Source organism: Balaenoptera borealis (assembly GCF_965194805.1).
Source record: "Balaenoptera borealis genome assembly, chromosome: X".
In the NCBI taxonomy this organism is placed as follows: Eukaryota; Metazoa; Chordata; class Mammalia; order Artiodactyla; family Balaenopteridae; genus Balaenoptera; species Balaenoptera borealis.
Window position 1 is genome coordinate 87,198,679 of NC_138881.1, and position 25,458 is coordinate 87,224,136.

Here is a 25,458-nt window from a genome sequence, read left to right on the forward strand (position 1 = left end):
GATGGGAGTGAAAGTCTCCTGTTTAGAAGACTGGCCTAGTCAGAAGATTTATGTATCCTCAGACACAGTGATGAGCTCATTCAGGATTGTGTTATGTGCTAGGCCCCAGAAGACATTAAGATTGCTTTGAGTGAAGTGTGTAACACTCCCTGCAAGTGAGAAAATGTGGGACTTTTGGAGGCCATCACCCAACATCACTCTCCAACTCCCACTCTTTTTTTTTTTTTCTCAAATGAAAATAGCTTTACAGCAATTCTTTTCTCACAAAAAGAATGTAGGCTGGGGGTGGGAGAGGGCAGAACTGAAAGAACAAAAAAGCATTAAGAAAGAAAAAACCACACTCACTCCAGGTCTCCTTTTCTGATGGCTTTTTCTTTTCAGATCTGGGACTAGATTTCAGAGGAAACGGTAGACATTTGTAGCTGGGAGGTGGGGAGGTGGAAGGAGAGGTTGCTGCCCCAGGAGCCTAGGGAAGGAAGAGGCAATTTTTCAAAAAGTACAAGTGGCCAGTAACCCCAGGGGAAGATGCTGTCCCTTTCTGGTAATCAGAGGAAGGCAAACACAACTACAGGGAGATGGGATTAGCAAAGAAGAAAGAGTAACAAGGCCTGATATGGGGGAGGGAATGGAGGGGGGCGGGCCCTCTTCTGCCGCACTGCTGGTGGGAGGGGAAATTGGGGACCCGAGTTGGTGGATGACGTAGCTCTCACGTGACCAAGAGCTGACGTGTGCAGAAGTCCTTCTTGTTCTGGTCGTTGTTCCCGTCTGAGTACCAGCTCCCCATTGCCCTGAGGGCGAGCGGGCCTGCAGCAGAGGCAAGAAGGAGGAGGAGGAGAAGGAAATTGTCCCGGATCCCTGCAGGTCAGTGCCTGGGAGATTCCAGAAGGTGGGGGTGGCCGAGGGCGCAGGGCGGAGACCGTCGCGGGTCCTGGGGCGCCTCCGTCGTCTCTCCCACTCGCCGCCGGCTTTCCAAGACATCTGTCCCGCCCGCAGCCCATTTCGTTGCTGCGAAATGGTGAGCAGCGGGGTGTTTGGGGAGGAGCTCAGAGATTAGGAGGTGGGAATCTGGTGGAACCGAGGCCATAATCTGGAAAGGGAGCTGCGGCCTGGGTGTTTGCCCCCAGTACTCCAGGACAGTGCCGGCGGGGAAAGGCTGGACATGGGGAGGGGGGTGTGCAACGTGATGTGTCAGCAGAGCCCCGAGAGGGGTCATAGGGGTGGGAAACCTTTGACAACCAGGCCTCCGAATTAGGAAAGAGTTTTCTGTTCTGGGGACCGGTCCGTCCACCAAGCACTCGGTAGCGGCTGTTTCCCGTCTTTCTGACTGTGACTGTGTCTTCCTGACCATGGCTCTGTGTCTTGTGGGTCCGAGCCTCTCCCGGGTTGCCAGTCTTTCCGTAGGTTGCGGCACTACGCCAGGCTAGAGAAGAGGAAGGAAATTAACCCCGATCGGTGAAGGTCGATTTGAGGGTAAGACCAAATGGGGACCCTAACAGGGGCGGTGGTGGGGGTGGGGAGAAACCAGAGATGGCAATAATCTAGGTTGGGTCTGAGTCTGAGTGTGTTTCTTGCACTCCTGGGACTGTGGCGAAATGGCGTGCGGTGTGTGTGTGTGTGTGTGTGTGTGCGCGCGCGCGTGTGTCGCGGGGGGTGGGGTGGGGGAGAATGACAGAAGGGAAACCTATCAGATAGTTTGTTCATAATCCTCTTCTCTCAACAGCATTTAGTCCCCATGTTTTCGATCTGTCATCCTGCAGGTCTGCTGTAGCAGGTGGCACCACTTGAAGCGAGGGAGGAAGTTTCCTCAGATCAGTAGAGGTCGGTGTGGGCGTGGGGGCTGCTTGGAATGGGGGAGGGGTTGGAAATCGCCCGCGGTTGGACAGGCTCACCCTATCCTACCTTATTTCCCTAACATCCCTCCCATTTCAGGCTAGGGAAGGGGCAGGCACGTGCATGTTTTGGATGGCATAGAGAGGTTTTTTTAAAAAAAATCTGACAACCTATATAGGTGAATCAGGAAAGCAACGAATGTACAGTCAATCCATCAAGGCTTCAGTTCTCACTGCCTCTGGTCTCTCTGCAGATTGCAAGGGTTGTTAGGCGTGGCACACCTCCAGGGGAGGGAAGAAGGGGCAAACTGCCTGTCTGAAGGAGGTTAGTGCAAGGTGCCACTCCCTGGGAACACCCGAGGTTGGGGTGGCTGAGGGCCCAGCAGAGACTATGGGCTCCGTTGCCTTTATCTAGGCTTGGGGAGGGGGTGGACTGCGGAGGGTAGGGGGAGAGTGAAATGAGGAGGAAAGAGTTTGTTAACAATCTACACTTCCTGCCAAGAACTCATTTACTTATCCCTCTGTGCAACTGTCTGCATGGGACAACACAAGGAGAAGAGAAACTCAAACCCCTTTTCCTTCCTCCACCCGCTAGGTCCACCTCCAGAATCAGCTGTTGTGGCCTTGAAGTGGCTGAAGACAATCATCCTCCAAAGGCCGGCACCCAGGCCAGGCCCATAGCCCTCCTCCCCCAGCCTGTGACTGCTCTGTTCCTTGGTCCCTGATATCGTCAGGGACGATTGCATGGGCTACGCCAGGAAAGTAGGCTGGGTGACTGCAGGACTGGTGATTGGGGCTGGCGCCTGCTATTGCATTTATAGACTGACCAGGGGAAGAAAACAGAACAAGGAGAAAATGGCTGAGGGCGGATCTGGGGACGTGGATGATGTTGGGGACTGTCCTGGGGCCAGGTACAATGACTGGTCTGATGATGATGATGACAACAGTGAGAACAAAGGTATAGTATGGTACCCACCTTGGGCCCGGATTGGGACTGAGGCTGGGACCAGAGCTAGGGCCAGGGCAAGGGCCAGGGCTACCCGGGCTCGTCGGGCCGTGCAGAAAAGGGCTTCCCCCAATTCAGATGATACTATTTTGTCCCCTCAAGAGTTGCAAAAAGTTCTTTGCTTGGTTGAGATGTCTGAAAAGCCTTATATTCTCGAAGCAGCTTTAATTGCCCTGGGTAACAATGCTGCTTACGCATTTAACAGAGATATTATTCGTGATCTGGGTGGTCTCCCAATTGTTGCAAAGATTCTCAATACTCGGGATCCCATAGTTAAGGAAAAGGCTTTAATTGTCCTAAATAACTTGAGTGTGAATGCTGAAAATCAGCGCAGGCTTAAGATATACATGAATCAAGTGTGTGATGACACAATCACTTCTCGCTTGAACTCATCTGTGCAGCTGGCGGGACTAAGATTGCTTACGAACATGACTGTTACTAATGAGTATCAGCACATGCTTGCTAATTCCATTTCAGACTTTTTTCGTTTATTTTCAGCAGGAAATGAAGAAACCAAATTTCAGGTTTTGAAACTCCTTTTGAATTTGGCTGAAAATCCAGCCATGACTAGAGAACTGCTCAGGGCCCAAGTACCATCTTCACTGGGTTCCCTGTTTAATAAGAAGGAGAACAAAGAGGTGATTCTTAAACTTCTGGTCATATTTGAGAACATAAATGACAATTTTAAATGGGAGGAAAATGAACCTACTCAGAATCAATTCAGCGAAGGTTCACTTTTTTTCTTTTTAAAAGAATTTCAAGTGTGTGCTGATAAGATTCTGGGGATAGAAAGCCATCATGATTTTTTGGTGAAAGTAAAAGTTGGAAAATTCATGGCCAAACTGGCTGAGCATATGTTCCCAAAGAGCCAGGAATAACTTCTTGATTTTGTAGTTTAGAAGCAACACACACTGTAAACTATTCCTTTTCTCCACCTTGTTTATATGGTAAAGGAATCCTTTCAGCTGCCAATTTTGAGTAATGAATATCATATTGTATCATCAACGCTGATATTTATCTGAGTTGGTCTTCAGGTCTAAGCTGGATGAATGAATATCACTACCTGTTCTGAAAACAAGTTTGTTGCTTTTTATCTCACTGCCTAGATTGAAATATTTTTACTATTTCTTCTGCATAAGTGACAGTGAACCAATTCATCATAAATAAGCTCCCTCCTGTCATGGGCATTGACTTAATTTGTGTATCATCAATAAAGTTGTGTGTTAATGCTGGAAAAAAAAAGAAAGAAGAAAAAGAAACCATCCTTGTCTTTTGGTTTATAATCTAGTTGGAGAGATAAGAAACATACAAACAAAAAGATAACAGAATATCTCAAGCATATATTCATTGTCAAATATGTGCGTTCAGAGCACAGAGGAAGCAAAGGTTTCTGTGGGATACAATAGTCAGCTACAGATTTATGGAGGAAGTGGCCATTTAAAATGAGTCCTCTATGGGATAGGTAGTTAAGGCATTCCGTATGATGGGAGTGACGGGGGACTGGTGTGAGAAAGGCATGGAGGCAGGAACTCTTCTTGTGACAGTAAGCGGGAGACTAGTCTGCTTAGAGTGGAGAGTGTAAGGATGGGAACTAAATAAATTTGGAAAGCTGGCTGAAGCCAGTTTGTGGAGAACTGTTTGAATATTATCCCACTGAACGCTGAGAGCCAGTAAATAATTTTGACTAGAAAGAATAATTGGAATTCATATAAAAGTTCCTCTCTCACCCACTGTGCAGTGTGCTTGAGGGTGTGGCAAAATGGATCCTTTCAAACCCTGGTGGCAGGAATGAGCTTACACTGGCACAAGGTTTGTGGAGGGCCATTTTGTAATACATATCATAAGCCTTAAAATAGGTAAACCCTTTGTCCTAAGGAAATAATTGATTCATTGGCCAAAAACTGTATGTACAAGGCTGTTCATCCCAGCAATGTGTGAAATAGTAAAAACTGGAAACAACTTAAACAATTTAGCACACTGGATTGGTTAAATAAATTAAGGACTATTCACACGGTATAAGATAAATATGTCACTTGCAATCCATATTGCCAGGGAACGATATTCATCATGCATTGTTAAGTGAGAAAGGTAGATTAGATAGCAGTATTCATAGTATGATTCCATTTTTTTGAGAATATAAGACGTTTAAGTAGACACTAAAAACTCTGGAATTACAGACACCCAAATAGTAACAGTGGTTATCTTTGGGTGGAAGGATAGAGTAATCTTTAACTTTTTACTTTTTATTCATCTATGTGTTCTTATTTATCTAAAACAAATACTGATTTTTTCAAAAATTTTTGAAAAAGAAAAGTGTTGGGAATGGAGCAGGTGATTGATTGGAGCATGTACTGAGTGGAAAAAATGTTTAGATTAAACATGAGGTGGGTTGAAGTTTTCTCTCTGAAATAATAGATGAGTGCTGAAGATGGGGCTCGTTGTGAGGATTAAATGAAGTAATACATGGGAAATACTTAGAATGTTCTGGCACATAGCAGTTAATTAAGAAAAGTGAGCACGCTTAATTCCCTGGAATTCAAGGTTGATAGCTTTTTTGGTTGACCTTTGTTTCGCTGGGGGCATTCTGCCACGTGTCAGCATCATTTAATAAATAATAACAACAATAAAGTTTAGCACTTATTAAGTGACCACTGTGTAGAGTGATGTCATTCCTGCAAGGCAACTGTTACAATAATTTCTCAAAGAAATAGGGTTTTCTTATTTCTAAGGACACAAAGTGTTTCATCAGACATGATCTCACCCGCCCTCACAACATATTCCCAGTCAGTTTGGAGATGTTATCCTGCTTTATACATGAAGCCAGGAAAGGGTAAAATCTCTGTTCAGTTATGATCTGGTTTTAGCCCCAGGCTTCCATATACTTACTCTAATGTTGCCTATAGTAGACAAAAGGACCAAGGACTGGTTAGCTTAAAGTTGTTGGGTATGGTGACCCTATTGAATCATGAACACGTGGGGGCTAATTTGACATCAGTTTTAAGGATGGGATGAGGGTAAAGGGAACTAACATTTTTCTTGCTCTATTATTAGGAAGGAGAAAAAGATTTGGGAGGGGAAGCCTAATCCATTTAAAATAAGTTGAGTTTGAGGTAACTGTGTGACATCCAGATGGATACACCCTATTGTCACTTGAATGTATTGATCTGGCGCTCAGAGAAGACTAGGCTATAGATACAGATTTGGGGGCCACCGGAGGATGAATGGTAATTGAGGACATTGGAGTGGATGTGATCCCCAGAGAGAAGGTGCAGAGAGTAAGAGTGGAGGGCTGCAGAAAGAACTGGGTAAGGGACTGTGGCAGCTGGGGAGAGAAGCATAGAATTGCACCTGTGGATACCCTTCCAGACACTTGTACTATCCATATACCTATATATTCTATACATCAAATTGGATGATACTGTAGATGAATTTTCAGAGCCTGATTTAAAATTTTTCTATTTTTCTACTAAAAATTATTCATTGGAGATACTTAAGAAAATAGAGACAACAAGAACAAACTTGTCCCCTGACCCGGATCTGTATCTTGAACATCTAAAAAATATTCAGATCAAGCCATGTTGAACTTGGGGTGCTGAGTGACTTTTCTACATGGGGTGAAAAATGAGGTCAACTTGCGTAATAAAAAGCCACCGTGCAGCAGGGGCACAGGTCTGACCAGTGTCCATCTGCTCCTGCAGGTCTCTTTTCTCATCCCTTCCCATTCTTCTTCCCTCTCCCTCCCTCGCACTTGTCTTTTTATTTCCTCCTTCTGAGAGACCATTGGCAGTAGTCTCTTTGTGCTTCTGTGTCTTTTGTGGGTGACCGCTTAATTCCCGTGACACCAGGTCATGCACCGGTGGGCATTTGATACAGAATAATAATTGTCATTGCTGTGGTAATACGGTGACCTGGGTGTGGCTGGATGCCAAGATTTTTTGGACCTTTGTTGAACAGAGACTGAGAAGGCACCAGTCTTAACGTGGCACAGCCCTATGTGCACTGCATGTAATTTTGATGTCCCACACCTGGTATTGTTTGGCACGGAATCACCCAGACTTTGGTAAGTGCTGTGTGAGACAGATATGTGACTGCCTGGTCCAGGGAGGCCACAGGGCCGGCCCAGCCACACGCAGATGTCCTCATGCTTTCACATCGGAGGCTGCCACTCTCAAACATTTTGGGAAGGGCACAGTTCTGTGATTGTGGCAGCTCATCGGGGCAAGGAGGGGGCAGTGTCCTCTCTTTAGAGAGGATGGCAACTTCTGGGTAACCGAGGAAATTAGAAACTCAGAGGATATTCTGCTATTTTGGTTTTTCTCTCATCTAATGGTTTTAGGAATTTAAGTGGGTCTATCCCAGTCAAATGTGTTCAAAGGGAATTTTACAAAGATGGAGTAGAGTTCTCTTATAAATTGCCACCCAAAGCATAATATTTCAAGGCTCAGGAAGCTGGTTTTCTATTTTTAAATTCATATTTTACTTGCCTTGTTTCAAAAGAGATTCTAAGTGTAGGTTTAGCAAATTGATGTGGTTCAGGCAAATTTTGTGTTTATGCCTCTGTTTGGTTAATTTCTCTGCTAAATTCCCTTGAGAATGGTTTTTTTGAAGAGTGATTATGACTATTTTCAATGCTATCTTTTTACATTCATTTTACATCACATCCCAGGTTGAACGTTTTTTTCTGATTTCTCTGTTTAAACTGTGGCTCTTCCTTGCCTTTAAACCAGAACTATCGTGCTGCCATCTCGGGGTGCAGAAGACTAGGGTAATGACCCCTGGTTTGCTCTGCCCTGAGGTGTGGTGTCAAGCAGGATAACACATATTTACTTTCAGAGATGTGTATCTCCATGCTTTCCCCTCTCCATTGGGTCCCTCTCAGGCCTGTGTTAAGGGCTCGGGCAATGTTGGGTTTGGGGGTAAGCCTGAGTGGAGGGAGAAGGTAGGGGGTGGGAAAGAAACCTTATTGGATGGGTAACTTTATCCTAACAGGTTCATGTCAATGGAATTCAATCCAGCACTGGCAGTGGGCTAAGTGTAACTCTTTGGCCCTGTTGACCATTTACATTTTAAAAAGTGAAAGAGTAAGTGTAATACAAGCATCTTTGTTTGGGCATTAGAGCCTTCTGTTTATTGAGCATTTTTCTAAGTTTGCACATGGGCATAACATGTTATTAAATGGGGTGGAATTTCTTTTTGAAAATAAAATAACAGAATGACAGTCTATGTTACTATAAGAAATGTAATTACCAAGTAGATCAGATTCTTAGTGTTGGCTGCTCAGAACATTCTGTCCCTAAGGTCAATGTGCATCAGAAACCAAATTATCATCAGAAGGTTGTTTATTTAGTGCTCAAGGAATCAGGGCAAGCTCTCTTAGGTAGAAATTAGTGCTGTCAAAGTAGAAGAACCAGGTGCATCCACGTCTGCTATGGAGATTGACTTGTGGCTGAAATCAAATATTTGTATTCAGGAGCTAGAGCATCTATCTCCCTGGACACAATTAAAAATTTTGTCTGCCTAGATACCCCTTTGCCAGAGGTGGATCATCAGTTGATGGTAGTTTTATGACTTTTAAGATATATTATCAATTAGCTTTCATACAGAGTTTGAGAGATGTATACTTTTACAACAGGAGAGAACTGTAGTATTTGCAATGCATTCTCTCCTACATGTTGATTAGTATCTTTCTTTTCTGGAATTGTTTTGATGAGTAATGATAACTTGTTATTGATTTTTTTTTGAATCTCAAGCAAAATGAATTGTCATCTCTTTAGTTTTTTTTCCATTTCTATTTCAGTCTTCGCTAAAATGTGGTTTAACTATAATCTTGCTAATTTTTGTGGCTTTCTTTCAATAAGCTGTAATGAAAACCCTGACATAATGAAATGGATCAATAAAAGAAAACTTTTTATTTTTACCTTCTTCCATCATTTAAAATGAATTAAATTGGATTCTCTTTTTGATATTAGAAAGGATGGAATCTAGGCAAGACCAAATAAAACAAACAATATTTAAAATATTTTCTAAATTTTAAATCCATTTAAGCTGATTTGGGGAATGATTCTTTGTAATCACTTATTATTTAACATCATCAATCATCAGCTCTTGTTATGCTGGTCTGTGTAATCTATAGCCAGAATTGGAAGTGTTAAATTGCACCATGTCGCTTATAATTCCATTAAATTGTGGTTGATTTTCTTCCGATATAAAAGTTAAATCTTTATGTTATGAATGTCATAACTTGTGAATGTCTATAAATATATGTCATACATATATCATCACACGTGTTTAGGTGGAAATGACTATAATTGGGGAAATATTAAGATGTTAGTAACACTCTGGAATTGTTTTTCAGCTATTTTAAAACTATCAATAGAAGTCCCAGATATATTTGTTTTAACTTAGAAAGGGGAAAAATTAGTTTCTGGGGAAGAAGGCCATATTATAGCTTCTGCATTGGTGGACAGGATTATGCATCCACCTGGGCATTTGACTACCACTCTGAGACAGATTTGGGAATTAACACCACTCTGAGAGATTATTTTTCATAATGAACTCTATTTTAATCTTCTTTATTGTATTTTCTTAAACCATAGCAGTTCTATTAAAAACTAAAACAGATAAAATATAAATTAAAACATAAAACTGCCCTTTTCTCACCCATTTTTACAGTTACCTACTATGAATGCGTTTTATGTGTATTTAAACATAAATGATACACATATTCATATTTTTATCGGAAAATGAAATCACAGTCCATATATTGTTCTGTTCTGCAACTTTTATTTCACTTAAAATACATCATGTGTATATTTCCATGCATATCCTACCTCATTTAACTTTGTTCATGGTGTCTTTTTCTGTAGAAGAGCTACATATTTAGGTAGTCATATAATTCAGCCTTTCCCTTTATGGCTTCTAGGATTCTGGACATGCTGAGGCAAGCTTTTCCTACCCCAAGAGTTTACAGTAATTTTTAATATTTTCTTCAAGCTTTTAAAAATAGCTATTTGTATGTGGGTGTGTTTAATCCTTCTGGTATATAATTTTGTATGTGGTATGAAGTAGAGATGTAATTTTATTTCTTTTTCCCATACCCAGACATTGAATATGCCGTCCTTTTCACCACTTTTTGACAGAACTTTTTAGAGATTATTAGTTATAGGTTATTTACCACATGTTATTCTTCTCTATAAATGGAAACATTATTGCTCTTTTTGCTATCTTTGAGGCATGATGCACTGAAGACTGTTGGTGAAGTCCTATATCACAGAACCTGTTTTATTAAAGTTGGAATGAATAGTATTGGGTTGTGACACTAGTAATTAATTGTTTATGGGTCTATTATGAAGAAATTTGAAACACCAAAGGGTATATACAGTGCACTATGGGCTATGAAAATGCCACAATTTGTAAAAAGTAGTCTAGCAAGTGACTTACACGAGTGTGACAACACTTCACTCAAAGCATTGACAATGAACAAGCTAATCGGTGTATTTGAGAGTTTGAAAATCCGCTAGCTAACTCAGTCTTCCAAGCAGGAGAGTTGTTACATATTGTCACATGTGCCTTGGAACCGAAGATAAGAAACCGATCTTTTTGAAACATGGAATGAACTGTTAGATCTAGAAGGCTTGAGCACTATGAATTAAGACATTTTGGTGGACACTTACAAGATAAAGTAATATTCTTATCAAAAAACTGGAAGAGATACAGATTTAAATTTATAAAAGACACTTGTGTACAAATAGAGAAAATAATATAATGAAAAAACTGAAATAAACATCAGTGACACATTGACACTGAAACAATTGGTTGAAGTAGCAATTGATTAAAACATTCTGTGGATGAGTTTGATAGAGGATACTCCTTTCATTAGTAATATATATCCTTTTAAGCAAAAGAAATAAGAAAATAATGTTAGCACATGGTCTCTAGAGTGCAATACTTCCTAAAAACTTGCTAGAATAGAGGAAAGCTATTGATTTTTTTGTGTTTATCTTTGCCTCACCACCTCTTCTATTTTGCTTATTGACTTTGTGATTTTTAAATAGTCCTCTGTGTTTTAGACAAATACAGTCATATCAATTGTAAATAGAAATTGCTTTTAACTTTTCCCAGTTTTACACTAATTATTTATTTTCTTATCTTGTTGCAATAACTAGAATCACCCAAAATACTACTGAATAAAAATGGAGATTGTGGATGACCTTGACTTGTTCCTGGTTTTAGTGGAAATGACTTTGGCATTTCATGGTTAGAATGAGGATTGCTGTTGACTGTTGGTAAAAAGCACTTTCAATATTTAAGTTATTCCCTTCTATTCTTGTTGGTACCCATTAGAAGTAGCTGCTGATTTTTTTCTAATCCTACTAGGTCATAGTAGAGCTTTTTATTGCCAAACTTCTGAGTTCTGTTTGTTTATAAGTTTTATAGTTTGTTAATGTTTTATTTTGATTTTTATATTTATTATTAATATTTGTTTATAGTTACCTTTTATGTACTACCTTTAGCAGGTTTTGGTCTTAAGTTTGCTAGCTTTATAAAATTCATTAGTGAACTTTCAATTTTTTTCCTCTTTTCTGGTAGAATGTAAATAATATTGGTATTATCTCCTCTTTAAATGTTAGATAGAACTGAACTGCAAAACCATTTGATCCTGATTCCTTTTTTAGTGGTAGGTCTACAGTCACATTTCCAATCTTATCTCTTGTAATTTGTCTACTCAAATTTTCTATTTCTTGGGTTAATGTTGGTAACTTCTATTCTACTGGGAAATCATCCATTACCTTTAGACCTTTAAATTTGATGTCAAAGATGTATATGTAAAATTATAACTTTTAATCACATCTATTTTTGTAGTGAAATCCTTTATTATTCATAATTTGTATACTTTTGCTTTTCTTCCATTATTACTTAGTTTTACTTATGAAGAGTGTGTTTATTTTATTGGTCTTTTCAAAGAACCAGGCTTTTATTTATCATTTCTACAATGTTTTTTCTGGTCATTATTTTTAACTTTAACTTTACTAATTTCTTCTATCTTTGGATTTGTTCTATTGTGCCTTTCTAATGCTTCAAGAATAGGGCTTATTTTATTTATGGCCTTCTTGAATAATAATGGTAATTAAGATTATTTATTTTTCTCTGAATACAGCTTTAGCCATGCCCCATAAGCTTTGATATGATGTATTCTCTTTTTCTTTGCTTTCCTTATAGCTTGCAATTTTACTTTTAATTTCCTCTTTGACCCAGGGGTTATTATGGAGAACAGTGCTATATTGTCAGGCAGTTACGTTTAATGGTGATATTTTATTATTTATTTCTAATTTTATTTTGTTAAGGTAAGAGGATGTGCCTATAAATTCTCTCCTTTTTAGAATGTATTTTCTATTATATTTAATCTGAGTTTTTAAATTTGAAAATCATGTTTTTCAATCCCAGAAATTATTTTTTTCTGCTTTAGTTGTATTCCTTTCAGTGCTCTTATTACTTATTTTGCTAAATATTATACCTGACTCCTTAAGTAGTTCTATTTCAGTGGGAGATAATATAAGTTTTGAAGTGCACAGACGTGAATATGAATAGTCATCTGTGGAAGTAATACAAGGGACTGGAGAAATTTGGAGAATAGAAACTCCAAGGAAGGTCTTCTGGGAGATATCCCTTGGAGGCAGGACTGGGATTTGATTGAAATAATTTTATGATTCTGCATTTATTCTTCACTATATGTGCATTTTCTTCAAACATTGTTTCTTAGACATACCTAGTGATGCCTACCTAAGTGGTAGATTAAAGATTTTTTAGAAAGTATCTTTAGACTCTTACCCATAATTCATTTGTTTTCTCATTCTGTCTCTCTTACCTCTTCCAGATTTGCAATGTATCTCATTAACACAGTGCTCCAGCTATCATTATTGTATTGTATTGTACGTTGATTACCTTAGTTGTAGCTTTAAAAAGCTATGCTCAGAATTTAGTGTCCAAGAGAAAACAGGGTGCAGGCAAATAAGCTGTGTAGAGACTGTGGCTTGACCAACAGCTGATACCATTTCCCAATGGGCTCATCCTACTTATGTCTCTGAGGGAAACCTCTGAATAGTCAGAAAGAAAAAAATATACAGTAATTTACTAAGGGATGGGGTGACAGACACCAAAAACTACATGAACATTTCCATGTACTCTCTCAAATATTTATGTGTATGCGTATATGATATTATGTTTTAGATATAAACTTATATTCTTGTTTTTCTCTCCCACAGTATTTCTTACTTTTCCATTTTCCCCATTCCTTTCTTCAGGAAAGGTTTATGGAAGGGCTTTGTCATTTCCCAAAGCCCAAACACATGAAAGTATGCTAGGTATAGTTGATGCTCTACACTAAGATGTGTCTAGTTATGGTTTTATTTGTATTCAACCTGCTCAAGAGTCAGTGTGTTCCATATAAGGATTCATGTCTTGCTTCAGTTGTTGAAAATTCTGTGCCACAATCTCTTCAAATATTACCTTTTGCTTATTCTCTCTAGTCTTTTTTTATGGAACTTCTTCCAAGCGTATTTTGATATTTTTCATTCTTTCTGCCATGTCTTCTAGCTTCTCATGCATATTTTGCACCACTTTATCTTTTTATGCTGCATTCTGGGTGATTATTTTTTGAGATATATCTTTAAATGTCTTAATTATCTCCTTGGGTTTGAGTTTACCTCTGCTAGAGTCATACAACTTTAACCAGTTCCAGATTAATTTTTATGTAGTTTGTGTTCACTAACATGTAGGAACTGTGAACTCAACCCTACACCTATGGGTGGAGCTGGCCTGGGTTCTGATTGCTCTCAGGGATCTCTTTATCCACCCATAACCTCACATAAAAGACAAGCTTTCTTGTTATATATCTTTGCTGTGAGAAAAGGTTTTCTAGTCATCATTTTAGGTACTGGTTGTGCTTCTGTGAGATCTGGATTTAGACAGGAGCTCAGTACCAGCCTCCCATCTTCCACTGACTAGAGGCATTGCCTCCTGTGGCCATGTGGGATTAAAACCCTGTTCCCCAGCCCTTAAAGCCAATATCCATCTGTTCGTCTTTATCTCTTGCTCACTGCTGTAAGTTCCTTCTTTGTTCCTTGGGGATTTCCATTTCATGATTATGAGCTTGACTATATTACTACTTTTAGAGGGGGTTCATATTCTATAATTTCTGTGAGTTTTAAGTGGAAGGGGTCAGTTCCGAGTCAGTTCAGCATGCTATTGACTGGAAGTTCCTCATATAGGTTTGTTGGATTGGATTGTGTAGGTGACTTATGTGATGCCTCTTAAGAGATATCTTGGGGGAATGCTGTTTTATATTTCTTCCAGCCAAACAGTATAGGGTCTTACCAAGCTTTCTGTATCCCAGAATGGCAATGGCAGGGAAGCAGCAGAGAAAGTCTTGATCATTCAAGGAAGACACAGAAGCAAATAGAGAGCCATCTTGTCTGAAGGGGCCACAAGGAGGGAATGGAAGTGGTGAATTATGTAGAATAATACTAGAACCACATGGACTCCTTCCTTCTAAGAACTCTAAGGCACTCCATAAGCATCCTTGAACTTAGACACAGCATGGAGAAAACAGTAGATCTTGAACTGATACTATTTCAGTCACCCCCATGGAATGAGAAGACAAAATGAAAATTGTGAGTATTGCTATGGAAAATAAAAGTTGGATGTCTTACACACTTGAATTTGTGGACTGAGATTTATTCCAGTTACATATACATACATACATATATACACACATGCATATTTGTATATGGATAGTAAACAAGCTGGAAGGATATACCACAGTGTATTAGAATGGCATTCTGTAGCAGTAAGATTACAAGACATTTAATTTACATTTTCTTCTTTGCCTAGTTAACTACACTTTTCCTTATTTTAGCTCAAATTTTACTCCTTGGGGAAATTTTTCTGTCCCTTTTCTACCCCCTTCAGAGAGCTTTGATGTATATTCTTATATACCGGTGTCCCATTGTTTCTTTGTACTTATATGGAATTATAATTATACATGCACTTGTGTGATTATTTGATTAATGTATATCCCCCACTAGTCTGTGAGCTTCATGAATGCAAAGACTTAGTTTGTTTTTCTCACCATTGTATTCTCAGTACCTTGCATAGGCACTCAATAAAGACTTACTAAATGGATAAATGAATACATTTCTACATTGTTTGAATATTTTACAATGATTGTATTAATTTCATTATTAAAAGAAAATAAAGATTATCCTATTTAGAACAAATATAAACATAGATCTTCTGGGCCGGTGATTATTTGAGGGTCACACTTCCTAATAAGAATCTGTTGGTAATTATAGCTTCTCTCTCCTGAAAAATCCACATACACCCTCCTTTCATTCCTAACACACAACTTTACATATATTTTAGGTATTTCTAGACTTGGCCAGAGGACACCTGGTCTAGGTTTAGCAGTATGGTCAGTGGGTAAGAGTTCCTTGGACACTGGCCTAAGCCTGGCTGAGGGGCCACCAGGGAGGATGTGGAATGGCAGGCAGCAACCCTGCTACAAGTCTAGGCTCCTCCTGGGTTCCCTGGAGTTTGGGAATGAGAGGCCTACCAGACTGCACTCCTCAGGCTAGGTGGGAGGTAGTAGACACGGTTCAGGGAGGCTTCTACTCAGGGAGAGAACAAGTGTGTCTGGGGGGCTCTCCCCACAGCAATCACTTCTCTAGGCTACATGGAAACCCTCAGGTGCAGGGGTCTAGGAGAGAGCGATCCCATTCTGTTTTCCATTGGTGGGAACAGTGCTCCCATCTATGTTGAGGCTGAGTTATCTTTATGGGAATTTGGGAGAGGGATGGAAGGGGCCAAAGGCATTTACCCAGGTTACCACCTTGGTCACCTGTTAGTGTATATTTTTGAAGTGAGCAACAGAGTCAGGTGCAAAGAATGAGAGGCTGTGGAATATGGGAAAGGGGTTGGGAGACAGCACCTTATGCCCATCTTGACAGGACAGGGAGAATCAGACCATCTTTGCAACCCTTACACTCTCAGCTGCCTCGGCCTCACAGCTCTTCCCTTCGTTCAGTTGAATCTCACTGTTCAGAAGGATTCAGTCTAAAAACTTATCAAATACTTTAAGCATGTGGGGGACTTCCCTGGTGGTCCAGTGGTTAAAGACTTCGCCTTCCAATGCAGGGGGTGCGGGTTCAATCCCTGGTTGGGGAGCTAAGATCCCACATGCCTTGTGGCCAAAAAACCAAAACGTAGAATGAAAGCAATATTGTAACAAATTCAATAAAGACCTTAAAAATGGTCAACATTAAAAAAATCTTAGAAAAACATACGTTAAGCATGTTTATAACACTTCATATGTAGAAAAACAGTACAATCGTAAAACTTAATTGGACTAAGGCACTTGCATGAAGCAAAGCTTCCTTCTTAAGTTGGAAATATTTTTTACGATATATTTTTCCTCGAATTGATTCCTTGTTACTTTTTCAGTGAAAGTAATTTCATTGCCTTTTTTTCTGATGGTAAAAAATGATTGCATGCTGATGCTTATTTTTAAGGGCTGCAATAGTACTAGAAAATACGAGGAAGTAAGTACAAATCTCATGTTTACTCTCTGTCTCTACTACTGACTTCCTGCCCGCTCTCTAACCCCAATCCCCTGCTCCATTTTGGTATATGGATATGGTTGCAGGGGAGATGGAAGATGTTACTGCCCCAGGGGATTGAAGGTGGAGGGAGGGGGCCTGAGGATCAGGCTAGTCTTGTGAAAGATATCGATGGGGCTGAAAACATTTGAAAACTGTTACCCAGAGTCAGAAAAAGCAGCTACTGAGACCAGCATCCTGGATGATTAATGTCTTTTAATAACATTTTATAATTCCTTCCACAAAGCTCTTGCCTATTGTGGCAGAGGCTGTTAATGCTCCCCAATATTCATGTTGTCCGCTTCCTCCTGGGTATCCAGCTAGATGACAATGGTAAGTGTCCCTTTTGATTGAGTGCAGCCATAAGTCTGATTCTGGGCCAAAGAATTGTGGCAGAAGTGATGTAAGTCACCTCCGGATTTTTCCACGTAAAACCTATCCATGCTTGACCTGTGCTCTCTCTTTTCCCATCCACCAGCTGAATGGATGGACAGCAGAACCTCCCTGCTGAACTGAAACATTAACTTGAGACTCTTTTGTGGGAAAAAAATTATTTTTGCTTTTAAAATCATACTTTTTTAAGTCTTTTGTTGTAACAGTTTTACCCTTTTATGCTACTATGACATTGATGGCTTTCTTTCCTTCCTTTTTTTTTTTTTTTGGACCTCAGATGATGATTACACTAATCAGATTCCTTCCTTCATATCATACCATTTGCATAGGTCTAATCAAAACCTTTTCCTCTTTGAAAGGCTTTTTGCAACAAGATCTATTCTGCTTATTTTAATAAATATATAAATAAGTTTTTAAAAACCCTTTTCTTTATTCATTCATTTACTGCTTTGTTTCTTTCATCTCTATTCCTCACTTCCATCTTCCTCCCAACAGGCAACCGTTCTAATATATTTGATGTGTATATTCTTGTTTGTCTGAGTTCTTTTAGAACTTACGTTATTTAGTATGCATGAATTTTTAATTTAGATAGTGGTATGTTGCTGTGGTTCTTATTTTGTTTTTCTTTTCCCACTCAGCAGTATTTTTTTTTATGTTACATGTTACTCTGGGTACATCTAATCTGTAGTTTCCAGCTTTTGCATGATGTACCAAAGTGTTCATCCACTCTAATTTACTTCTTCATTTTCCTAGGAATAGAATCTAGACTGCTTCCAACTCCTTACTACCCCAAACACTGAGATGAATGTCCTCATATATGTCCCCTTATGGACCTGTGTGAGAAGTGTTCTGGAATATAAAAATGGAATTGTTAGGTCATAGGGTACATATATAATTAATGTGATTAAATACTGTCAGATTGCTTTTTGGAATAGCAGCGACAGTCTAAAATCTAATTAGCTGCCTGTATGTGTAAGAGTTCCTATATCCTTGCACCCTTACTAACACTTGGCATTTCCCATCTTTTGAATTGCTGGCCAAATAGGTTGTAAGTGTACAGGTATCCTCCGCTTTTTGAAAGTTCACTTTTACGAAAGAGTTAACCTTAGTAGCTCTTTCTGCTAACAGAAAGAAATCTGAAGAGGATTTTGCTCTTATGAAAAATGGAGAAAAGTGAAAATAGCAGTTCAGGGTTTGTTTTGCAACAAGCCATTATAGAGGCAGCGTGCACCCAGAGCAGCAGGAGTAGCACCATCAAGCTCCTTCTCCCGGAACTACACTCAGTATCAAGCTACCATAGCTTTGAACTGTGTCTGTGAGCATCTGTGTTTTATCTTGATTTATTTTGTGCATCCGTTAGCAAGATGTGTCCTAAGGTAATTGTTTCTTCACTTTAGACCATTTCTGCTTATGAAACACTCTACTTTTGGCCAGTGGGGGAAACCTGTATTTATAATTATATTTTAATTAGCAATTATCTGATTAATAATGAGTTTGAACATCTCCATGTATTTTTTTTTAATTTATATATTTTTTATTTCTGGCTGTGTTGGGTCTTCGTTTCTGTGCAAGGGCTTTCTCTAGTTGCGGCAAGCGGGGGCCACTCTTCATCGCGGTGCGCGGGCCTCTCACTGTCGCGGCCTCTCTTGTTGCGGAGCACAAGCTCCAGACGCGCAGGCTCAGCAGTTGTGGCTCACGGGTCTAGTTGCTCTGCGGCATGTGGGATCTTCCCAGACCAGGACTCGAACCCGTGTCCCCTGCATTGGCAGGCAGATTCTCAACCGCTGCACCACCAGGGAAGCCCTCTCCATGTATTTTTAAGCATTTTGGTTTTCCTCTTCTCTAGGTGTACTTTTCATATATTTTGCCAATTTAGGGTGGTGTGTCTCTGTCTTTTTCTCTTGGATTTGAAGAGTACTGTGCATATGCTAGATATTAATCCTTTGTTAGTTTAAAATATTGCAAATATCTTTTTTTCTGTCTGTCATCTATTAACTTTGTTCATGGCGTCCTTTATTGAATAGAAATTCTGATTTTTATATAACAAAATCTATTAATCTTTTTTGCCATATGGTATGTATTTCTGAGGTTTTGTTTAAGAAATTTTTGTCCAATTCTAGGCCACAAAGATATTCTCCTATATTATCTTCTATTAACTTCATAATTTTAACTTTCATATTTAGGTCTTTCATCCTCCAGAGTCCAGATTTATATTTGGTGTTAGGCAGGGGTCCAGTTTTATTTTTCTCCAAATCGAGAGCCAGTCTTCCCAATACCATATACTAAACAGTCCATCCTTTTCCATTGATTTGTAGTGCCAATTTTATAGTATATTAAGTTTTTATATTTACTTAAGTCTGTCTCTAAGCTTTTACATTTATCTGTTTATCTCTTACATATTTCTTTTATTACTATGATATGGCAGGGACAGCTAGTACTCACCAAATGATCTTTGTTTTTTCCTACTCTCCTGCCTGCCTTGCATTTATAATAATTGAGGCCATATGACTAGATCTGGACAAGGTACTATAAGCAAAAGTAATGTGAATTACTTCTGGCCCAAGGTAGTTTAAAATCCTGTATAAGAGGCCACATTTGAGATGGAGGAGCCACGAGATAGAAGAAACCACAAGATGGAAGAGTAACAGCGTGGAAGACTGAGAGCTGCCCAACCGGCATTAAATTTTATGTAAACAAGAAATAAACCTTTGTGTATTCACTGAGATTTGGGGGTTCATTTGTTACTGCAGCATAGCCTATTGTTATCTTGACTAATGATATAATTTTGTAGTATATCTTACTATTTGGTAGAATCAGTCTCCCCTCTTTATCCGTATTTTTCAAAATTGGCATAGCTCTTTTAGAGTCTTAATACTTCATATATATATATGTTAGAATGTGTCAATCAAGCTTTGATAGCTATTTTTCATGTTAAGCCAATTTTGCATTCCAAGTTGATCATGAAAAAATTTTTTATACATAACTGGATTCCACTTGCTGGTATTTTGTTTAAAAATTTTACATTTATGTTTATAGGTAAGACATGTATAGTTTTCCTTTTTCATACTAACTTTGGTTTTGATATACAGGTTAGTACTAGTCTCATAAAATGCATTGGATAGTATTACTTATTTCTGTTCTCTGGAAGAGTTTGTACGAGATTGGAATTATCAATTCCATCTGGGCCTATTTTGGGGAGCAGAGGGACTTTTAAACTACTGATTTAATTTCCTCAGTGATTATAGGACCCTTTAGAGTTTCTGTATCTTTTTGAGTCAGTTTTGGTAAGTTCTATTCTTCAAGGGATTCAAACATTTCATCCACATTTTCAAATTCATTGCATAAAGTTAATCATAATATTCTTTTATCTTTAAAAATATTTGCTTACTTATTATTATGTCCTCTTGTTCATTGCTAATATTCTTTCTTAACACCTTTTTTTCCTTGATTAGTCTCACCAAAGGTTTGCTTTTTTTTATTATACCATTCACAGGACCAGGTTTTGGCTTTGTTGATATTGTCTAATGTATTTTTACTTTCTATTTCATCTATTGCTGCTCTTGTCTTTTTCAGTCTTCTGTCTTTATTCTGTTGGTCTTTTTCTAACTTCTTAATTTGGATGCTTAGCTTATCAATGTTTAGCCTTTTTTTCTAGTCTAACATAAGATTTAAAAAAATAACTTTATTGAGAGATAATTCACATACTAAATTCACCTATTTAAAGTGTACAATTCAATGTGTTTTAAGTATATTCACAGAGTTGTACAACCATCACCACAGTCAATTTTAAAACATTTTTATCACTCCAAAATGAAACCCTGTACCCTTTAGCTGTCACTCTTCATCTCTCCTCCACTGCCCCTCCAGCACTTGTCCACCATGATTCTACTTTTTGTCTCTATAGATTCACCTATTCTGGACGTATCGTATAACATAAAGATTTAAGGCCATAAAGTTCCCTTGAAATACCGTTTTTACTGAATCTCACAAATTTTGATCTTTAGCATTCTTATTATTATTCAGTTCTCAGTATTTTAAAATTTCCACTATGCTTCCTTTTTAACCCATTGATTATTTAGAAATATGTTTTAAAATTTCCAAGCACATGGATTTTTAAAATGTTGTCTTTTTATTATTGATTTCTATTCGAATTGCATTTTGGTCAGATAAGGTGAACTTTATGAAACTGATTCTCAGAAATTTGTTGAGACTTGATTTATGGCCAACTATGTGATCAATTATTGTAAAAGTCCTGTGTATGCTTGAGAAGAAAATGTATTCTCCTATTATTGGGTGCAGGATTCTGTTTATTTTCATTAAATCAGCTTGTTGATTGTATTGTTCTCTATCCTATAACTTTACCATTTTTAGCAAATACTTGTCCTTTAAATATTTTAGAAAAGTGTGTTGAATTATCCCATGTGATCGTTGATGTTTTCATTTCTTTTTTTCTTTACATATTTTGAGGTTACTTTATTAAATGCCTACACACTTAGAATTGTTATTTATTTTGGTGAATTGAACCATTTATCATCAGTTAAAAAATCTTACTTTGAAATAATTATAGATTTACAGGAAGTTGCAAGGATAATGCAGAGAATTTTTCTGTACCTTTCACACAGTTTTCCCCAATGGTTACATCTTACATAACTATAGAGTGATATTAAAATTAGGAAACTGACATTGGTACAATATGTGTGTCTAGCTCTATGCCATTTTCTTTCACCATGGCAACCAAGATTCTAAACTCTTCCAACAACGCAAAGATCTCCTTTGTGTTATCTCTTTCTAGTCACACACACTCTCCCCCTCACCATCCCTAACTCCCTATTCTTCATTTCTATACTTTTTTTCATTTTAAGAATGTTATATAAATTGAATCATAGAGTATGTGTTTTTTTTTTTTGAGATTGGCTTTTTTCCCCCCACTCAGTACAATGCCCTTGAGATCCACTCAAGTTGTTTTGTGTATCAATAATAGTTCATTCCTTTTTATAGCCAAGTAATATTCCATGGTATGGATATACCATGGTTTGTTTAACCATTCACATATTTTTTATCTTTAATAATGCCTTCTGTCTTAAAACCTATTTTTGTCTCATTAATTTGGCTCTTCCAACTTCCTTTTGGTTAGTGTTTACATGGTATATTTTTCTGACTTTTACTTTCAAAGTTTCTGCATGCTTATTCTTTATCATGTAGCTTGATTTTTTAAATCTGACAAAATCTTTTAACTAGTAAGTTTAGCCCATTTTTTCTTATTATGATTACTAATACATGTGAGTTCTGTGCTTTCTCTCTTTCTTGCTCTTTTAAGGTTTCACTTTTCTCATTTCTCACCTTCTTTTGGATTAAATTATTCTTCTTAGTGCATTTTTCCCTTTAATGCATTGGACATTTTACACTATTATTTTAGTGGTCACTCTTGCAATTTTATCATTCATATCTAACTTAACTCTAGAGTTAATCAATTATATTAAGAATAGATGAGAGTCCCAATTGTGATTAATTTGGACTGATATAAACTTATGTTCTTAGGCACACTCAAAATCTATAATTCTTTTCTTTTTTGTTCTGATAATGCAATATCACCCTCAGACCTAAGGTGTTTTCACATTTGAAAGTATGACTCTCAGTTAAGGCAGGAGGCAAATTGCTATTTATTTTCCTTATAAGCAGGGCACAGTGGTAACTATTTTAAAAAGGCCTAGAAAGGCTCAGAATTTCCCAGATCACCTTCTTGAGTTACCAGTGTTCCCATTTTACTAAAGAAATCTGATAAAATGGTGCATTCAACTGATATAACAATTAAGTAATGGAAAAGGCCAGTTTCTAAACTCATTCTTCAAGTTGTCTCTGACAGCTTTAAGTGGAGAAAGATTCATGCAGTAGGATTTCGTAATTGCTTTATTTTATCTTTTACATTGAATCAGGTATTTCATAATTTAGTCTACTCATTGTTTTCACTGGAATTTGCTCAATGATTTTAGAAACAAACATCTGATCTCACCCAAATCCTCTTCTCCATGAAATCATTCTATGGGAGGAACAACCTTGTCACCTAGAACCCATTGTCAGTGGGAAAGGACACTCAGTTAATTGTAGGCTATTAGTTTCCAAACCCAGACTGTGGAAAAAATTCTTATTTGCATTTTGCCCACCTCAACCCAAATACCTCACGTTTTCTTGAGACTCTATTGCTTACTACCCACTTCTGGTCTTACTCTTAGTCTGTAGACTTTTGTTTAAGCACAACAAGGAAATTTAAGGAAAGATGTTGTGATAGATCTTACAAGTAATGGAAAAGTTGAATATCTGGCCTGATAAAGGATGGAAACAAGTGCAGCTCAGGGACTCCAAGAGCAGGAGTTTGTATCACTTCATCCTTGTGCTCTACCACTAAAATGACAGCCCTGTATTCTCAATTCTTGCATTTATCAGTTGATATTCTTTAAAAATAATTTTAAAAACCATGATAACTTTCGATCCAGTTGTTTACCCAGACCAATAAATTAAAGCAAGGAAGGCAGGACTATTCAGTGCAAACATGGTTGTGAGAATTGCCCCCACTTCAACCATGCCCTGAACACACAATGTAGAAGGTAAAAACTATAGTACTACAGAATGTCTAAGGAATGTTTCAACAATCATGCTTAAGTAATAATAGAACACTATATAGCTGGTGCTCAATTCCTGGTGCCTATTGTCATAATTTTACTAGGTCAAATCTTTCCAAAGAACTACCTTTTTAAATCTCAGCACCACCTGGACTATGCTGTTGATCGTTCTCATGCGATGTGATTTAAGACGCAAAAACCTAGACTTTAGGAAATGAAATATTTGCCTATTGTGTGATTCTTAGCTCATTCATAAGACCAGACTACATGTCTCTGCATGGGAATAGGTTCCATCTGAAGGCGATGGAAATTTCCACTGCTAATCAGAGCAAAGGAAGCTGGTTGGATTACCTTCATATCTGGGATCAAGCCAAGAGACATTAATGCATCCATCTTCAGTATATGAGCTCAGATACCATCTCTACTTCATCCAGAAGAAGACATTGCTGTTCCAGGATTGACATCTTTTCAGATTCTCCTTATTAAGGGTTCAAACAGTCTTGGGTCTAGCCTCACCCAGGGTCACCTCGTTACCAGAGCAATGATATTCTTTATTAAATGACCATGGGTTTGATGTCATATGGGTTACAATGGTCACAGTAAAACTGAGTAAGATCAACATTAGGCCCCAGAGTCCTCCATCATTTCTCTCCTAAAAGGAGAAACAGAAAAAAGGATTTCACCTTCATTATTATCACCACTGATCTCTTCAGAAAATCCTTAAATATTACGAGCTGTCAAGCCTATGGCTGTGGATACAAGCTTTCCAAAATTCTAATTTTGCTTGAAAGCTCAAATTTTATTGTTGGTGGCAAATACAGTCAGTTGTTTTTCTTGAAGGTTCACCTCATTAATTTTCAAGAAAATGTCTGCCCAATACTCAAGTCTGAAAAACCACAGTCTTTCTGCCAGTCATTCTTTCAAGTAAAAATTGTGTTCCATGTCAAAAGCAGCTAATGCAGTGCACAACGCAAATGATTGTGCAAACATTTTCCTTCGAGACAACCACTGTATTAAGCTATGCAGGAGAAGTGCTTTGTGCACACTTCGTGTTACACAGAATTTTAAAAAGATATGCACTCAAACATCAAGATTTAATAAAAATATAATTTTATTATAAATAAGGACTCCATTAAAGACATTTAGAAATGAAACTGGATTACAAAAATTTGTTGAGTGTGTGGCTGTAAAGAATTCAATCACTACTAGTACAGTTTGGGGATACTGCCTTGATCTATGCTGAAGCACCAGCAGTTTTACCAACCATTGCTTTATTTTGAAAATAATTTTGACCTTACAGTTTCAGGGACCTGTAGTGGTCTGTGAACTACACATTGAGAACCATTGATGTACAATATGATTCCAATTCTGTGTAAAAATACACTGAGATGACATAATAAACATCTGAAAGAATTTTCACTGACTTTCAATTGCAGGAGCCTTTTTTTGACTGATGCCACAGACTCTTACATATGGTGAATGTCTTTTCATGCCAATAATATAAAAGTACATCACAGTTTTTAACAGTTGCATACTATTTTACTGTGTGGACATACCACCTATTATTTAGCCAATTCCATAGTGTTAGATATTTAAGTTGCTTCTTTTTCTCTCTTAGAAACACTGCTCAATTGAATACCTTTGATATTCCTCTGTATACAATTATTTGATTATTTCCGTAGGGAAAAATATCCTACAAGTGCAATGCTTGGCTGAAAGGCAGGTGCACCTTTAAAGCTTCTTATATAGATTGCCAAATTGCCTTCCAGATAAGTTGTGCCAGTATATTAGGCCAAAGTGTCCGTTTTCTATGTGCCCCCCTCCCAGGAGTCCCTGTCTCTATTTCTGCCACAGCCTACCATACACTTGCACCAAAATGAAGATTTCATGAGAGGTGTCAGGAGAGCAGGCTGGGTTTGGAAAATCTCTGCAACTTCTCCCATTTTCTTCTTTCATGGCTT

General features: G+C 38.2%; 1 protein-coding gene and 1 long non-coding RNA gene across 3 annotated transcripts in view; one reads left to right on the top strand and one right to left on the bottom strand.

Moving 5' to 3' along the window:
• LOC309620825 overlaps nt 1-25,458 on the bottom strand; it is a 266,826-nt gene that overhangs the window by 115,262 nt on the left and 126,106 nt on the right. The gene's annotated exons all lie outside the window — the stretch shown is intronic.
• ARMCX3 (armadillo repeat containing X-linked 3) lies at nt 701-5,483 on the top strand. Of its 2 annotated transcripts, XM_082377399.1 has the most exons (5): nt 701-861; nt 1,391-1,470; nt 1,758-1,818; nt 2,084-2,154; nt 2,425-5,483. In XM_082377399.1, the coding sequence occupies exon 5, from the start codon at nt 2,574-2,576 to the stop codon at nt 3,711-3,713; it is 1,140 nt and encodes a 379-aa protein (XP_082233525.1). In that variant the 5' UTR covers nt 701-861; nt 1,391-1,470; nt 1,758-1,818; nt 2,084-2,154; nt 2,425-2,573; the 3' UTR covers nt 3,714-5,483. The 2 variants fall into 2 exon arrangements, with proteins under 2 accessions (XP_082233525.1, XP_082233526.1); XM_082377400.1 differs by lacking the exon at nt 2,084-2,154.

Excerpts from the sequence above, each read along its gene's own strand:
- ARMCX3 (XM_082377399.1), top strand. The coding sequence starts at position 2,574 with ATGGGCTACGCCAGGAAAGTAGGCTGGGTGACTGCAGGACTGGTGATT.